We start from the raw sequence: 16,438 nt of genomic DNA, 5'->3' as shown, positions 1-16,438 counted from the left end.
GCTTGTCCAGCGAAGAACCTTCAGGAGCGACAACTGGCAGGAAGATTCACTAGGCCCCCCGTGTCTCTAACTTTAATGTGCTTATGAATCCCCTGGGAATCTTGTGAAAACGCAGAAGCTGATTGAGTAGGGTGGGCTGGGGAGATGGGGGGCTTGAGAGTCTGCATTTCTAATGAGGTGCCTGTGTGCTGCTGCTGCTGTTCTGAGGTCCCTGCTCTCAGGCTGTAGGTGACATTCCTCAGGCCAGAGACAGGTCAGGGTCTACTGTGGTCTCTCCCTGGGTCCCTCAAGGGTGACAAACACTGATGGTCTGTAAGGGCCTGCCCTCCTCTTCTCCTGGGCAGACATTACCAATCCATCCCAGTGCTCTTTCTCCTTGTATGTGGCAATCATCTCACATTCCTTCTCAGCAAGCTGCCAAGTATCCCCGGGATGGGAACAATCTACCATCCAAGTTTTGGATGAAATAAGTATACAATCTCAGCTTGAGATCAACTGGGTACATCAGAAATCTGATGGGCAAAAGAGGGTTCTACTGAAAAGGTTCTGTGAACAGTACTGAAACTATCTCCCCTACCGTGGACCCCCCATGGTACCCAGGAAGCGCCTGGAAGGCCTCAGCGGTCAAATGTTGTTTTTTGGAAGCATAATGTAAAGTCATTGTTTTTATCCCCAGACCATGGTTCTGGTACTCAGATTCACTTGGGGAAAATTAGCCCTGGGAAGGAGTTTTAGAAAAAGGAGATTTTGCCAGAGGGTGGGCGGAGGAATCTGGAAAGTTCTGGAACTTGGGATGTAGTGGAAGGAGAGAAAGGAAGGCAGCTGAAGGAAAGTAGTCTCCAAAGGGGAAATGTGGAAACAAAAAGGGTTGCAAAAAGAGGTAAAGGCTTAACTTCTCCACTTTACAGTCTCGTTCAGGATCAACTCTGCCTCAAGTTCCTAAAATATTCTGGAGAAATGGGGGTAAATATTATAATCTCCGTTGATAAAATAGGAGTGAAAAATGGACTCACCCAGTGTGTTGACCCTTGGGCTGATCCCACCCCATTAGGGACCCCTCAGGCCAGGCTCCCCAAGTCTGACTTGAACCCACCCAGAGTCCTCGCTGAACTGGAGCTGCCTCCACGGTGATTCTGTCTGGGAGGAAGGGCAAACTGGGAGTCATGGCTCTGTCTGGGATGATGGGTGTCACTGGGGTAAGTAAGCTTGGCCACAGTCAGCTGTCCCAAGAGACGCTCACTGAAGTGTGCTCCAGAGGCGAGAGGTGAGCCATACACTGTCTTCCTCCTGGGTCCCTATTGCTGTCCCCTCCAGCCCAGGACTACACTACCATCTGTGCTGGGGTTATAGCGCCATGCGCCAAGCCGCTGGGGACACCTGACTCCTTGGGGGAGCTAGAAAAGGCCATAGAGTTAGAGACTTTTTTACAAATGGGAAACAGAGGTGCTGAACTTCCAGGGCCACGTGAATATTTAGTAACAAGAGTGGAAAGCAGGACACTCTCCATACCACCCATGTTTTGAGGTCCAGCACCCTCTCCTCGGCTTTCTCTGCTCCGACATGGAAGCTTTTCTGTAACTCTTGACTCAAAGAGGAATCGGTGGCGCCAACTGATGAACACACACACACACACACACACACACACACACCCCTCACACGGATTTCAGACTTACACAATCTAAATACTTTGTGAATTCCTAAGCCCAGGAATCTTAGAACAACAACAACAAAACAGTATCTAGATATCAGCGTCCCACTAAATCACAAGTACACCTCTTTAAAGGTTTAAGAGCTGGTACATTTCAGGAGTTGTAGAGGTGATGTGGGAGGGGCATTTATGGACAAATAATAAGTTTACTTTGGCTAGAGGTCTTAAGGATGCTGTGTAATCAACCTTCTTTGGGGCTGCGTTGCTCCTTCCCCAAATCTGTTCTGGCCTCGGTAAGGTCCCATAGTAGCAAGTAAAACCCACTGGTCTGGAACACTCCTTGGAACTCTCAGCCTCTAAGAGTTGAGGTTCATGAAATTCTCCTTCTTGGGATTCTGAAGGAAGTCAACTGTGTAATAATCTAGAGATTATTCTCTTAATACTCTGGTTGAACAAATGAACGAAAGACCAAGCAAACAGGAATGTGTGTTTGAAAACAAGGCTCTTACACCCAACAGAAAGTCTTCAGGGGTTTAGTCTTTAGCTGTTAGACTAAAGGAATAGGGCTGGGGCACAGAAATGAGGATAGGTTAGTTCAAAACAACAACAACAACAACAAAACACCCATAAATAAAAACAAAACAAAAATGAAGAAAGTCAGGATCCCCTTATATAAGGCTATCTGCAAACGAGGCTTCTGGAATTGGGCAAGAGATGTAAGGTCTGAGTATACTGAGGGGTTGAGGAGGAAGTGCGAGCACCTTTAAGATGCTCACGTTTCCAGATGGCTCTTTCATAGCACTCAGACTAGATTGTTTTTGTTCATTTGTTTGGGTTTTTTTTTTTTTTTGCAGTACGCGGGCCTCTCAATGTTGTGGCCTCTCCCGTTGCGGAGCACAGGCTCCTGACGCGCAAGCTCAGCGGCCGTGGCTCACGGGCCCAGCCGCTCCGCGGCATGTGGGATCCTCCCGGACCGGGGCACGAACCCGCGTCCCCTGCATCGGCAGGCGGACTCCCAACCACTGTGCCACCAGGGAGGCCCAGTTGTTTGTTTTCAATGTGCATCAGCTCACAGAAAGGGATTAGTGGGTTACTTACAAAACCAGGTCTATGAACATGGGTGGTACTAGAGCAGTGAGCAAAGAGGTGAGGTGACAAGCCCCAGGGGTCCCAATGTGAGTAAGTGGGTGACAGCCCTGCAAAACCTCAGTGGGGAATCACCTGTCCCTTTGCCCCTCTCTCATGGCCTCAGCAAGCCAGCACTGATTGTATTAGACCTGGGACTCCACAGCGCAGGGAGAGAAAAGACACAACTCCAGACAGCAATCTGAAACAAATCGTGTCTTTTATTAACCCCAGTTCCCCACACCCCTCCCCCAAATTTAATGGGATTAAACCATGGAGAGGCCAGGCTACTTCCCTACTTTATTTTTAGCAATGTCAATGAGAGGCCCAGCAGGGACATCCTGTTTTTAATTAAACTTGAAGAGCCCTATTCTTGTCTCCGGGTAAATACAACCGCTATGGGACACCCAGGAACCCAGCTCTGGTTCTGCCCTAGGCAGGCTTAGGACAGCACCACCTGCGGCCAGGGGAATTACCAGCTTCCTCTTGACATATATATATATATATATATATATATATATATGTGTGATTTTTCTTTTTCCCTCTGAATGAACCACCTCTCGGAATGTTGGAAAGGAAGAGCTCATGTCTGAACTGATAAAGGTTGTGGGATTAACTAAGGGCAGGCACAATTCCAAGAGCTAAAGTTCACTCTTCTCTCTGAAGGAAACCAGGCTGGCTTTTCATCAGAAGATGCAGGGTCTTCCAACAGGACACCCAAGGCCCCATGACAACCCACCAAGGGTAACAGAAGTTAAGCGGTATGGGGCTGTTCTTAGATGATCGATAAAGAAAAGCATCCTGCTGAGGAGGGTATTACATACCAGGAAAGGAGGGTAGAGAGAGGCCATGAGAATCTTTCTTGGAAATACTCTTAAAATGGGATCAATATCTATGTATCTAGAACAGCGTAAGCACTTTCTCGTTTAGAGCTAGAAGAATACAGTAAGTCAGTAAATCCATAATGTTCTCCCAAAGTGCTGCAGATACGTTCACAGGCAGGGAGAGGATGGGGGGGAGAATAAGGGCCCTACCCCTTTTTTCAACCAAAGCAGCTCCGTTCTTATATTAGTTTTCACAGAAGATTTTACTTGAAACTCATTATTGCCCAGGCCCCTGCCCCCACTCATGTTTGTTTGTTTCTTGGTAAACAGTCCTACCACCCACCATCCTGTAATCAAGTCAAAGACATCTTTAATACGGCTCTACCACCCGTCTCCACATGCAGGCAGTCAACTAGACCTATCAAATCTGCCTCCTTCATATTTTTCTAAATTTATCATCCTTGCCCATTCCTCAGCCACTGTCTTGTTTCAGGTAAGTGGTGGTACCCATCATTTTTAGATATGGGCAGTTACTATTTATTTCATTCTTATATAAAGTGCTGTGCAAAGGTTGCTTCCAACAGCCCCTTCCAAAGATCCCGTTCACTCTCCTAAAAAGACATTCTGGAGCTGCTGTGGTTTAGGACTTCACATTTTGGGGGACAATACTGAGTTTGTTTTTGGAATGTCTGACTGTGAGGTACCAGTGCAATGTCTTACTGGAGATGTCCATTAACAGCTGGACATAGTAGAGGTGAAGATCTGGAGGTACTCTGTTTCTTCATCCATAAAATGGGGCTAATACGGTTATTGTGAGGATTAAATGAGAAAATGCACATGTACCAGGTTGACTAGTGTCCTGCAAAAGTTCATGTTCACCCAGAACCTGTGAATGTGACCTTATTTGGAAATAGGGTCTTTGCGGATGTCCTCAAGTTAAAATGAGATCATACTGGATTTGGGCAGGCCCTAATCCAATGATGTGTTCGTAGAAGAAGAAGGAAATTTGGACACAGTCACACAGGGAAAATGTCACACGATGATAGGAGAGATGTGGGCCCAAAACACCAAGGATCGCCAGCCACCACCAGAAGCTAGGAGACAGGCATGGAGCAGATCCCCCCAGGAGTCTCTGGAAGGAACCAGCCTTGCCCACACCTTGACTTTGGACTTCTGGCCTCTGGAACTGTGACAGAATAAATTTTTGTTGTTTGAAATTGCCCAGTTTATGGTAATTTGTTATAGCAGCCCTAGGAAACTAATACAGTGTGGAAAATACTTAACACTATGCCTGGCCCACACAAGCACTGAGAAGATGACTTCCCAGAACTAATGAAAGGAAAAGAGGGCTGAGGCTGGACCTCTGCTTGGGAATATCCTTGTTTAGGAAACAGGAGAAGGAAGAATAGTGCACAAAGGAGACGGAGGGCACAGCCGAGTGGGGGGCCTTTGGGTAGCAGGCACTCACTTGTGTTGCTAGATGCCTAACTTCAACTCTTAAACTATAATGTGGCTTTTGTCACGATAAGATTAATCCCCCGATAAAAAAGGGATAAGCCAAACACAACTGATAAACAAACACTAAGGTTAGTTCTTAGAGAAAGTCACTAACCTGGGCAACTGCTTTAAAGAATTTTCTCCAGGAGAGAAATCCAAGTTGCATTCTAGAGTAACACCTGTGGTCCACACTCATAACTGAGAATTAGGCAAGGGTTTGCAGCTGAATTCCCAGGGGCCACATCAAGATGGACTAGAAGCTTTCACCACAACACCATCCACCCCCTGCCTTTTTTTTCACCATCAGAAGAGCACAGTGTTCCAGGTCTCCAAGGCACATATCACAAGTGACATAGTGTCTACGACACCAACTTAGAAAGATCTTCAGGAGAAAAAAATGCCACTCAGGAAGTGGTTTTAGAAAGAATGTAACCAAGTCCTTCTGGTCCTGATTTTGATCCGTCATGGCACAAATACTCACAAGCTGGTTGTCTGAACTGGTCACAGTTGGTGCTCTTGAGACCAGGTCAGATTAATTTGTGAGTCTGTCTGGTGTTTGTGGACAGCAAACCTTTGCATGGCTAACACCATAGTCTCCCTTCCTCTTCATCTGGTTGCTGTATGGATACATATGCCTTATTCTGATGAGTGAATCAGGAAAAAAAATTCCCATATTGCTAAAAGAAACAAACAAAAAAATGAAGTCTTCTGTGATGGGCTGCCAGCATAAGCCCAACCTCCTTCCTTTAGTTTTCATTCATTCAAAGGGTGTGAAAATGTAGACTGAGGGTGTTATGAAGTTTACTCTGCCTTATCAAAAGTGCTAATTAACCTTGAATCACAACTAGGAGGGAGAGTCTGATTCTAAGACAACACGTATTTGAACACCAACTACTTTAAAGCAATCATTACCATCCAAGGAATGAATATGCTAACTAGAAATTATTGCAACCTGGTCATTAAAGTGAGTTCCCTGAGAACTGCTAAAGGCAACACTGTGTTAGCCTATATATTCCTTTCGGAAAGTCTCTAGCAGGACTTGAGAACAAGTCCAGACCGGCTGTGCCCCAAAAGTCCCGATGCATGAAGTGCACCTATGGGCTCAGGGCAACAGCTCGGAGTTGGGGAATTCCTGGTGCCAACCACATTCTCTCCTGGAAAGGTGATCTTTCTGTTACTTAAATCCCCTAAGCATCAGAGCAGCCCAGAAGTTTTAGCTTATTCCCAGCTGGGATGGTGTTTGGTAGGAGAGACAACAGCTGAAGAAGCCTGGGAACTCCTAAAGTCATCTGCACAAGAATATCTCTTCTGTGAGTTCCACCAATTGGAGGTTTAGCTGGGTTACCTCCCTTTGTTTTGTGAACATACATTTATACGACTAGGTAAACTTAACTTAAAACTTAATGGGAAGACTCTGAGAGGGCTCACACCAAGGAGTACTTCCCAGAACTTCTGCTGCCAGTGTCCGAAACAGAGCCACCCCCCCGCCTCTGCAGGACACCCTCCAACACTAGCAGACACTGAGGAGCTGCCAGGGTTCCTGTTGAATTTCCTGAACACAGTGGGCCAGCCAGTGGCCGTGGGGTCCAGAGTGGTGCGTGAGGAGAGAGGATTAAGAGCGCTGCTTAAAGGAGCTCCAGAGACGGGGGCAAGCCGCGGTGATCAGCAAGGACCCCAGAGACGGGCTAAGGCTGCTGCTGCCGCCACCAAGAAGCCTGTGTGTGAGCACAGGTCACTATCCACACCCCTCTTCCGGGGAGACTGTGCAGCCCGCCACTGCCAGGGTCCCGGGGTCCAGGGACAACTTCCCCGGAAGAACGCACGGGGCACCTCAGGCTGGTGCAATGTCCCACTGGCCTCTGCCGCCGCAGGCTCGCCCCGCACTCTGTGCCCCTCCCTGCCCCCCAGCCTGAGTGAGCCAGAGCCTCCGAATCAGCTGCTCCTTTAACCCCGTCCTGTCTGAGCGAAGAACAGACGCCCTCCTGCGACGTACACACAGAGGCGGGGCCAAATCCAAAGCTGAGCCCTGGGAGCTGTGAGAACAAAGAAGTGAAAGGGAAATCTCTCCCAGCAGCCTAAGGAGCAGCGGATTAAACCGCCACAATCAACTTGATGTACCCTGCATCTGTGGAATACCTGAATAGACAACGAATCATCCCAAATTGAGGAGGTGGACTTTGAGAGGAAGATTTATTATTTTTTCCCCTTTTCCTCTTTTTGTGATCTGACCCGTGTGGATGAAAGGCTCTTGGTGCTGCAGGCAGGAGTCAGTGCTGTGCCTCTGAGGTGGGAGAGCCAACTTCAGGACACTGGTCCACAAGAGACCTCCCAGCTCCACGTAATATCAAACGGTGAAAATCTCCCAGAGATCACCATCTCAACACCAGCACCCAGCTTCACTCAACGACCAGCAAGCTACAGTGCTGGACACCCTATGACAAACAACTAGCAAGACAGGAACACAGCCCCACCCATTAGCACAGAGGCTGTCTAAAATCATAATAAGGCCACAGACACCCCAAAACACACCACCAGACGTGGACCTGCCCACCAGAAAGACAAGATCCAGCCTCATCCACCAGAACACAGGCACTAGTCCCCTCCACCAGAAAGCCTACACAACCCACTGAACCAACCTTAGCCACTAGGGGCAGACACCAAAAACAACGGGAACTACGAACCTGCAGCCTGCAGAAAGGAGACCCCAAACACAGTAAGTTAAGCAAAATGAGAAGACAGAGAAATACACAGCAGATGAAGGAGCAAGGTAAAAACCCACCAGACCAAACAAATGAAGAGGAAATAGGCAGTCTACCTGAAAAAGAATTCAGAGTAATGATAGTAAAGATGATCCAAAATCTTGGAAATAGAATGGAGAAAACACAAGAAACGTTTAACAAGGACCTAGAAGAAGTAAAGATGAAACAAACAACGATGAACAACACAATAAATGAAATTAAAAATACTCTAGAGGGATCAATTACAGAATAACTGAGGCAGAAGAACGGATAAGTGATCTGGACGATAAAAGCATGGAAATAACTATTGCAGAGCAGAATAAAGAAAAAAAAATGAAAAGAACTGAGGACAGTCTCAGAGACCTCTGGAACAACATTAAACACACCAACATTCGAATTATAGGGGTCCCAGAAGAAGAAGAGAAAAAGAAAGGGACTGAGAAAATATCTGAAGAGATTATAGTTGAAAACTTCCCTAATATTGGAAAGGAAATAGTTAATCAAGTCCAGGAAGCACAGAGAGTCCCATACAGGACAAATCCAAGGAGAAACACGCCAAGACACATATTAATCAAACTGTCAAAAATTAAATACAAAGAAAACATATTAAAAGCAGCAAGGGAAAAACAACAAATAACACACAAGGGAATCCCCATAAGGTTAACAGCTGATCTGTCAGCAGAAACTCTGCAAGCCAGAAGGGACTGGAAGGACATATTTAAAGTGATGAAGGAGAAAAACCTGCAACCAAGATTACTCTACCCAGCAAGGATCTCATTCAGATTTGATGTAGAAATTAAAGCCTTTACAGACAAGCAAAAGCTGAGAGAGTTCAGCACCATCAAACCAGCTTTACAACAAATGCTAAAGGAACTTCTCTAGGCAAGAAACACAAGAGAAGGCAAAGACCTACAATAACAAACCCAAAACAATCAAGAAAATGGGAATAGGAACATACATCTCGATAACTACCTTAAATGTAAATGGATTAAATGCTCCCAACAAAAGACACAGATTGGCTGAATGGATACAAAAACAAGACCCATATATATGCTGTCTACAAGAGACCCACTTCAGACCTAGGGACACATACAGACTGAAAGTGAGGGGATGGAAAAAGATATTCCATGCAAATGGAAATCAGAAGAAAGCTGGAGTAGCAATTCTCATATCAGACAAAATAGACTTTAAAATAAAGACTATTACAAGAGATAAAGAAGGACACTACATAATGATCAAGGGATCGATCCAAGAAGAAGATATAACAATTGTAAATATTTATGCACCCAACATAGGAGCACCTCAGTACATAAGGCAAATGCTAACAGCCATAAAAGCGGAAATCGACAGTAACACATTCATAGTAGGGGACTTTAACAACCCACTTTCACCAATGGGCAGATAACCCAAAATGAAAATAAATAAGGAAACACGAGCTTTAAATGATACACTAAACAAGTTGGACTTAATTGATATTTATAGGACATTCCATCCAAAAACAACAGAATACACATTTTTCTCAAATGCTCATGGAACATTCTCCAGGATAGATCATATCTTGGGTCACAAATCAAGCCTTGGTAAATTTAAGAAAATTGAAATTGTATCAAGTATCTTTTCCGACCACAACGCTATGAGACTAGATATCAATTACAGGAAGAGATCTGTAAAAAATAGAAACATATGGAGGCTAAACAATACACTACTTAATAACGAAGTGATCCCTGAAGAAATCAAAGAGGAAATCAAAAAATACCTAGAAACAAATGACAATGGAGAAACAACGACCCAAAACCTATGGGATGCAGCAAAGGCAGTTCTAAGAGGGAAGTTTATAGCAATACAATCCTACCTTAAGAAACAGGAAATATCTCGAATAAACAACCTAACCTTGCAGCAAAAGCAGTTCTAAGAGGGAAGTTTATAGCAATACAATCCTACCTTAAGAAACAGGAAACATCTTGAATAAACAACCTAACCTTGCACCTAAAGCAATTAGAGAAAGAAGAACAAAACAACCCCACAGTTAGCAAAAGGAAAGAAATCACAAAGATCAGATCAGAAATAAATGAAAAAGAAATGAAGGAAATGATAGCAAAGATCAATAAAACTAAAAGCTGGTTCTTTGAGAAGATAAACAAAATTGATAAACCATTAGCCAGACTCATCAAGAAAAAAAGGGAGAAGACTCAAATCAACAGAATTAGAAATGAAAAAGGAAAAGTAACAACTGACACTGCAGAAATACAAAAGATCGTAAGAGATTACTACAAGCAACTCTATGCCAATAAAATGGACAACCTGGAAGAAATGGACAAATTCTTAGAAATGTGCAACCTGCCAAGACTGAATCAGGAAGAAATAGAAAATATGAACAGACCAATCACAAGCACTGAAATTGAAACTGTGATTCAAAATCTTCCAACAAACAAAAGCCCAGGACCAGATGGCTTCACAGGCAAATTCTATCAAACATTTAGAGAAGAGCTAACACCTATCCTTCTCAAACTCTTCAAAAATATAGCAGAGGGAGGAACACTCCCCAACTCATTCTACGAGGCCACCATCACCCTGATACCAAAACCAGACAAGGATGTCACAAAGAAAGAAAACTACAGGGCAATATCACTGATGAACATAGATGCAGAAATCCTCAACAAAATACTAGCAAACAGAATCCAACAGCACATTAAAAGGATCATACACCATGATCAAGTGCGGTTTATTCCAGGAATGCAAGGATTCTTCAATATACACAAATCAATCAACGTGATACACCATATTAACAAACTGAAGGAGAAAAACCATATGATCATCTCAATAGATGCAGAGAAAACTTTCGACAAAATTCAACACCCATTTATGATAAAAACCCTGCAGAAAGTAGGCATAGAGGGAATTTTCCTCAACATAATAAAGGCCATATATGACAAACCCACAGCCAACATCGTCCTCAATGGTGAAAAACTGAAACCATTTCCACTAAGATCAGGAATAAGACAAGGTTGCCCACTCTCATCACTATTATTCAACATAATGTTGAAGTTTTAGCCACAGCAATCAGAGTAGAAAAGGAAATAAAAGGAATCCAAATCGGAAAAGAAGAAGTAAAGCTGTCACTGTTTGCAGATGACATGATACTATACATAGAGAATCCTAAAGATGCTACCAGAAAACTACTAGAGCTAATCAATGATTTTGGTAAAGTATCAGGATACAAAATTAATGCACAGAAGTCTCTGGCATTCCTATACACTAATGATGAAAAATCTGAAAGTGAAATTAAAAAAACACTTCTATTTACCATTGCAACAAAAAGAATATCTAGGAATAAACCTACCTAAGGAGACAAAAGACCTGTATGCAGAAAATTATAAGACACTGATGAAAGAAATTAAAGATGATACAATCAGATGGAGAGATACACCATGCTCTTGGGTTGGAAGAATCAACATTGTGAAAATGACTATACTACCCAAAGCAATCTGCAGAGTCAATGCAATCCCTGTCAAGCTACCAATGGCATTTTTCACAGAACTAGAACAAAAAATTTCACAATTTGTAGGGAAACACAGAAGACCCCGAATAGCCAAAGCAATCTTGAGAAAGAAAAATGGAGCTGGAGGAATCAGGCTCCCTGACTTCAGACTATACTACAAAGCTACAGCAATCAAGACAGTATGGTACTGGACCAAAAACAGAAATATAGATCATTGGAACAGGATAGAAATCCCAGAGATAAACCCACGCACATATGGTCACCTTATCTTTGATAAAGGAGGCTGGAATGTACAGTGGAGAAAGGACAGCCTCTTCAATAAGTGGTGTTGGGAAAACTGGACAGCAACATGTAAAAGTATGAGATTAGAACACTCCCTAACACCATACACAAAAATAAACTCAAAATGGATTAAAGACCTAAATATAAGGCCAGACACTATAAAACTCTTAGAGGAAAACATAGGCAGAACACTCTATGACATAAATCACAGCAAGATCCTTTTTGACCCACCTCCTAGAGAAATGAAAATAAAAACAAAAATAAACAAATGGGACCTAATGAAACTTCAAAGCTTTTGCACAGCAAAGGAAACCATAAACAAGACCAAAAGACAACCCTCAGAATGGGACAAAATATTTGCAAATGAAGCAACTGACAAAGGATTAATCTCCGAAATTTACAAGCAGCTCATGCAGCTCAATAGCAAGAAAACAAACAATGCAATCCAAAAATGGGCAGAAGACCTAAGTAGACATTCCTCCAAAGAAGATATACAGACTGCCAACAAACACATGAAAGGATGCTCAACATCATCAATCATTAGAGAAATGCAAATCAAAACTACAATGAGATATCATCTCACACAAGTCAGAATGGCCATCATGAAAAAATCTAGAAACAATAAATGCTGGAGAGGGTGTGGAGAAAAGGGATCTCTCTTGCACTGCTGGTGGGAATGTTAATTGGTACTGCCACTATGGAGAACAGTATGGAGGTTCCTTAAAAAACTACAAGTAGAACTACCATATGACCCAGCAATCCCACTACTGGGCATACCCTGAGAAAACCATAATTCAAAAAGAATCATGTAGCAAAATGTTCATTGCAGCTCTATTTACAATAGCGAGGAGATGGAAGCAACCTAAGTGTCCATCATCGGATGAATGGATAAAGAAGATGTGGCACATATATACAATGGAATATTACTCAGCCATAAAAAGAAACGAAATTGAGTTATTTGTAGTGAGGTGGATGGACCTAGAGTCTGTCATACAGAGTGAAGTAAGTCAGAAAGAGAAAGACAAATACCGTATGCTAACACATATAAATGGAATCTAAGAAAAAAAAATGTGATGAAGAACATAGGGGTAAGACGGGAATAAAGACACAGACCTACTAGAGAATGGACTTGAGGGTATGGGGAGGGGGAAGGGTAACCTGGGAAGAAGTGAGAGAGAGGCATGGACATATATACACTACCAAACGTAAGGTAAATAGCTAGTGGGAAGCAGCCGCATAGCACAGGGAGATCAGCTCGGTGCTTTGTGACCACCTAGAGGGGTGGGATAGGGAGGGTGGGAGGGAGGGAGATGCAAGAGGGAAGAGATATGGGAATATATGTATATGTATAACTGATTCACTTTGTTATAAAGCAGAAACTAACACACCATTGTAAAGCAATTATACTCGAATAAAGTTAAAAAAAAAAAAAACTTAATGGGAGACTCTATTACTTTGTCCTTCGAATGGGAAATGACCTCCCTTTATTTTGCAGGGAAACGTCCTGTCACAGCTCCAGAAACGTCTATAGAATAGTAGTAGTCAACATTTACTGAAGGATACCCATTGAGAGGCACTGTTCTAGGCGCTCTACTTGTAGTAAATGTTGAACCCTTACGGTTACTCTTGAGGCGGGTGCTATGATTGGTTCCAGTTCACGAATCATGAGAACAGCGCACAGAAAGGTTAAATAATTTACCCGAGGAAAAGAAGGAAAAGGAGATTGAAAAGGAGAGGGGCAAGGTGATATTGACCTGCTTTGCTCAGACAACCGCTCTCACATGCCAATTCTTCCCTTGACTCCCTCTTCATCTTTGTTTTGGATCCCGGTGATCAATTTTTGTCTAAGCCTGTGATTTTCATTCAATCATAAGAGTAAAGCAACACAGATTGTGGACTCCTACCCAATGACAGTCCTGTAGTTAAAACGTGTTCTTTCAAGGGTCCTAGTTACTTTCTGAGAACAGAAGGGGTCAGTTTCACTCTCTGTTCTTCCTGCATTCTCTCCCTGAGGTCCTGTTGATGGATCCCTAAGTTCATGTTCCCTCACCCCCAAGATCCCAGAGAGCACCTGAGCACTTGTGGTTCAATGCGCAACACTACTCACATGCTCGCTGTCCCCTTCCTGAAACACAGCCTGTGCTGGGCTGGGTGTGGGTGCTCAGACCTGCCTCTGGCTGGGCTCAGGGACAGAGAACTCTGTGGGACAGGAAGGATTCTCCTTCCTCTTGCAGCCGGGGGCTGAGACTAGGGCCCGCCCCCCGCCCTCCCTCCCTCCCTGCCCCAGGAGAGGATCTGCCGTTACGGGAGAAACGTCAGAATTGTGATCTGGCTTAAGACTCATGAGAGATGGTTTTGATGCAATAATAAAATATTGGACCTAACTCATGTTCCTAAGTTTGTCACTTTAAAAAAACAAACACATGAATGTGAAAATGTTTGTGTAAGACTCTAAAAATAAATCTGCATATGGTTTTGCTTTTTCACCCAGATGTTGATATAGCACAAAATTATTTTTTGGAAAAAGGAACATAACTGCGTTTGGACATACGTGGGAGACTGAATAATGGCCCCCCCAGGATGTGCATGTCCTAATCCCTGAAACCTGTGAATATGTTACCTTACACAGTAAAAGGGACTTTGCAGATGTAATTACGTTAAGGATCTTGAGCTAGGGGGGATTATTCTGAATTATCTGGGGTGTCCTAGTGTACTCACAGGGTCTTTATGAGTGGAAGGGAGAAGCAGAATGAGATACCCAGGGGAATGGCAATGTGAGAAGAACTCAATCCCACTGTTGCTGGCTTTGAAGATGGATATAAAAGGGCCACATGCTAAGGAATGTTTCAAAAAGTAGGAAAGGCAAGGAAACATTTTCCTCTAAAACCTCCAGACAGAATGCAAGCTGCGGACACCTTGATTTTAGCCCAGTGAAACCGATTTCAGATCTCTGACCTCCAGAACTGTAAGATAATAAATGTGTGTTGTTCTAAGCCACTAAGTTTATGGCCCTTTGTTACAGCAGCCAACTGGTTTCCAAGAGGAAACCAATACCGTGTATTTCAGTGTTACAGAGTCCACAATAGAATCCTTCCTACCAATGCCAGGAAAAACAAAAGGATTCCAGTCTGTTACCACCACCAATATTCTGTGGATACCAAAATTACACCACAGAAAGCAACAATAAAGAAGAAAAACTAGAGAATTTATGGAGTTCCACTCTCCATTCATTGACGAGCCTCGATCTTCACCCTGACCACTTATTAGTATTTGCAGGTGAACATCATGAATTTGCATTTTACATTAAATGGCTTGAATTTCTCATTCTTGGAGGGACAGAAGTTCAGCAAGGAATTTATGTGCTGACACTTGTAATCAAGCTGCAGTTTCACTTACTTTAACAAATAGAGCCTTAATTTCTGTATGATTCTGCCGGCCCACAGCCTGCCTCCATCTTATCACTTTCTAACAGGTATTTTCCCAGACACCTAAAAGACAATGCCGCCTCTGAAGCGATTGTAGCATCTGCAGATATGCATTCTCCTAAATGGTGCAGACCAGCTAGAACCAAACAGTGAGAATCCCCTCAAAGGCACACAGCTTCTTGGGACAGTGACAAGGCCTGAGTGTGGACTTGCAAAGAAGAGGGGGTGGTGAAAGGAAAAACGACCCCTTTTCCTGTTCTGTTTGGGAAATTTACTCTGGGTGAGTGATTTGGGGAAATAAAATGGAGTGCTTCCTATTAAAATGATGGAGGCCTTGATTCTGCACTGTTTGTATCTCTGACGAGACAGAAGCTAGATTAGAGATCCCTACTTTTATTCAAGTGTCTAATAAAGTTGGAAATTAGTGATGGCAGTGATGATGAGCTTTTCTGTAAGGCTGGCACTGTGCTAAGCATTGAACACGGAGAGTCAGTCTCATCTTAAAACAGTCCCACAGCAGTGGGCCCTGTTGATAGTCCCATTTTACAGATAAGGACACTGAGGCTCGCTTGGGTTAAAGTCACAGAGGTAGTGACTGAAAGAGGCAGGATTTGAACCCAGGTCAGAGTTTGATCATTAAACATCACTCCAGGCTCTGGGTCCAGGCAGGTCATTGCACTGAATAGATGGAGTGGCCACAGTGAGCATGACCAGCTGAAGAGTGCATGTCCCTCTGTAGGGAGGAGTCACCACAAAGCCCCAGGGCACCTATGCCAGGCAAGAATGTGGGCCCAGTGTGGCCAGAGCTCCTGAGTTTCCAAGAGATACTAACCAATCTGCATGTTTATATGTAACCTCCCTGTTTTGTATATGGGTTCCACATTTTCAAAGACACTGGCTAGGCCAAATCAGTGCCCAGGCGGACCACCCGTTTGCAATCTCTCCACTAAGCTGCACTGTGGACCTCCCAATTCTTACTGTGACTCACACTCTTCTCTTTGTAAAGGGCAAAGTCCACGTACCTGCACAATCTCGAGCATTTCTGCCTTGCTGATGTAGCCATTCCCATCCAGGTCATACATGCTGAAGGCCCATTTCAGCTTCTGCTCCAGCTTCCCCCTTGACGTTACACTCAGGGCTATGATGAATTCTCTAAAGTCTATTGTCCCATCTCCATTGGCATCGAAGGTGCGAAAGACGTGCTCTGCGAATTTGGAAGCATCCCCATAAGGGAAAAAGTTCCCGTAAATTTTCTTAAACTCCTCCATTGACAAATGTCCACTGGGGCAGTCTCTCAAGAAGCCTTTATACCATTCCTGGATCTCGTGCTCTGTAAAATCTGTGCTTTCCAGCAAGTCCTGCATGACCTCTGGGCGTAGCTTGCTGTTCTGTTTCCCCAT

The 16,438-nt window shown here is 43.8% G+C and overlaps 1 protein-coding gene across 1 annotated transcript in view; it reads right to left on the bottom strand.

Annotated features, from left to right (window-relative positions):
- Positions 1-16,438, bottom strand: part of NCALD (neurocalcin delta) — a 25,638-nt gene extending 9,200 nt beyond the window's left edge. Inside the window, exon 1 of the mRNA XM_022584673.2 lies at positions 16,061-16,438. Within this exon, the coding sequence (XP_022440381.1) occupies positions 16,061-16,438 (378 nt within the window). The remainder of the gene's footprint in view (positions 1-16,060) is intronic.

This window comes from Delphinapterus leucas, chromosome 17 (genome assembly GCF_059928025.1).
Source record: "Delphinapterus leucas isolate spDelLeu-1000000601 "Yukka" chromosome 17, BTC_Dleu_Yukka2, whole genome shotgun sequence".
Taxonomy (NCBI): Eukaryota; Metazoa; Chordata; class Mammalia; order Artiodactyla; family Monodontidae; genus Delphinapterus; species Delphinapterus leucas.
This window is presented reverse-complemented; position numbering and strand designations above follow the sequence as displayed.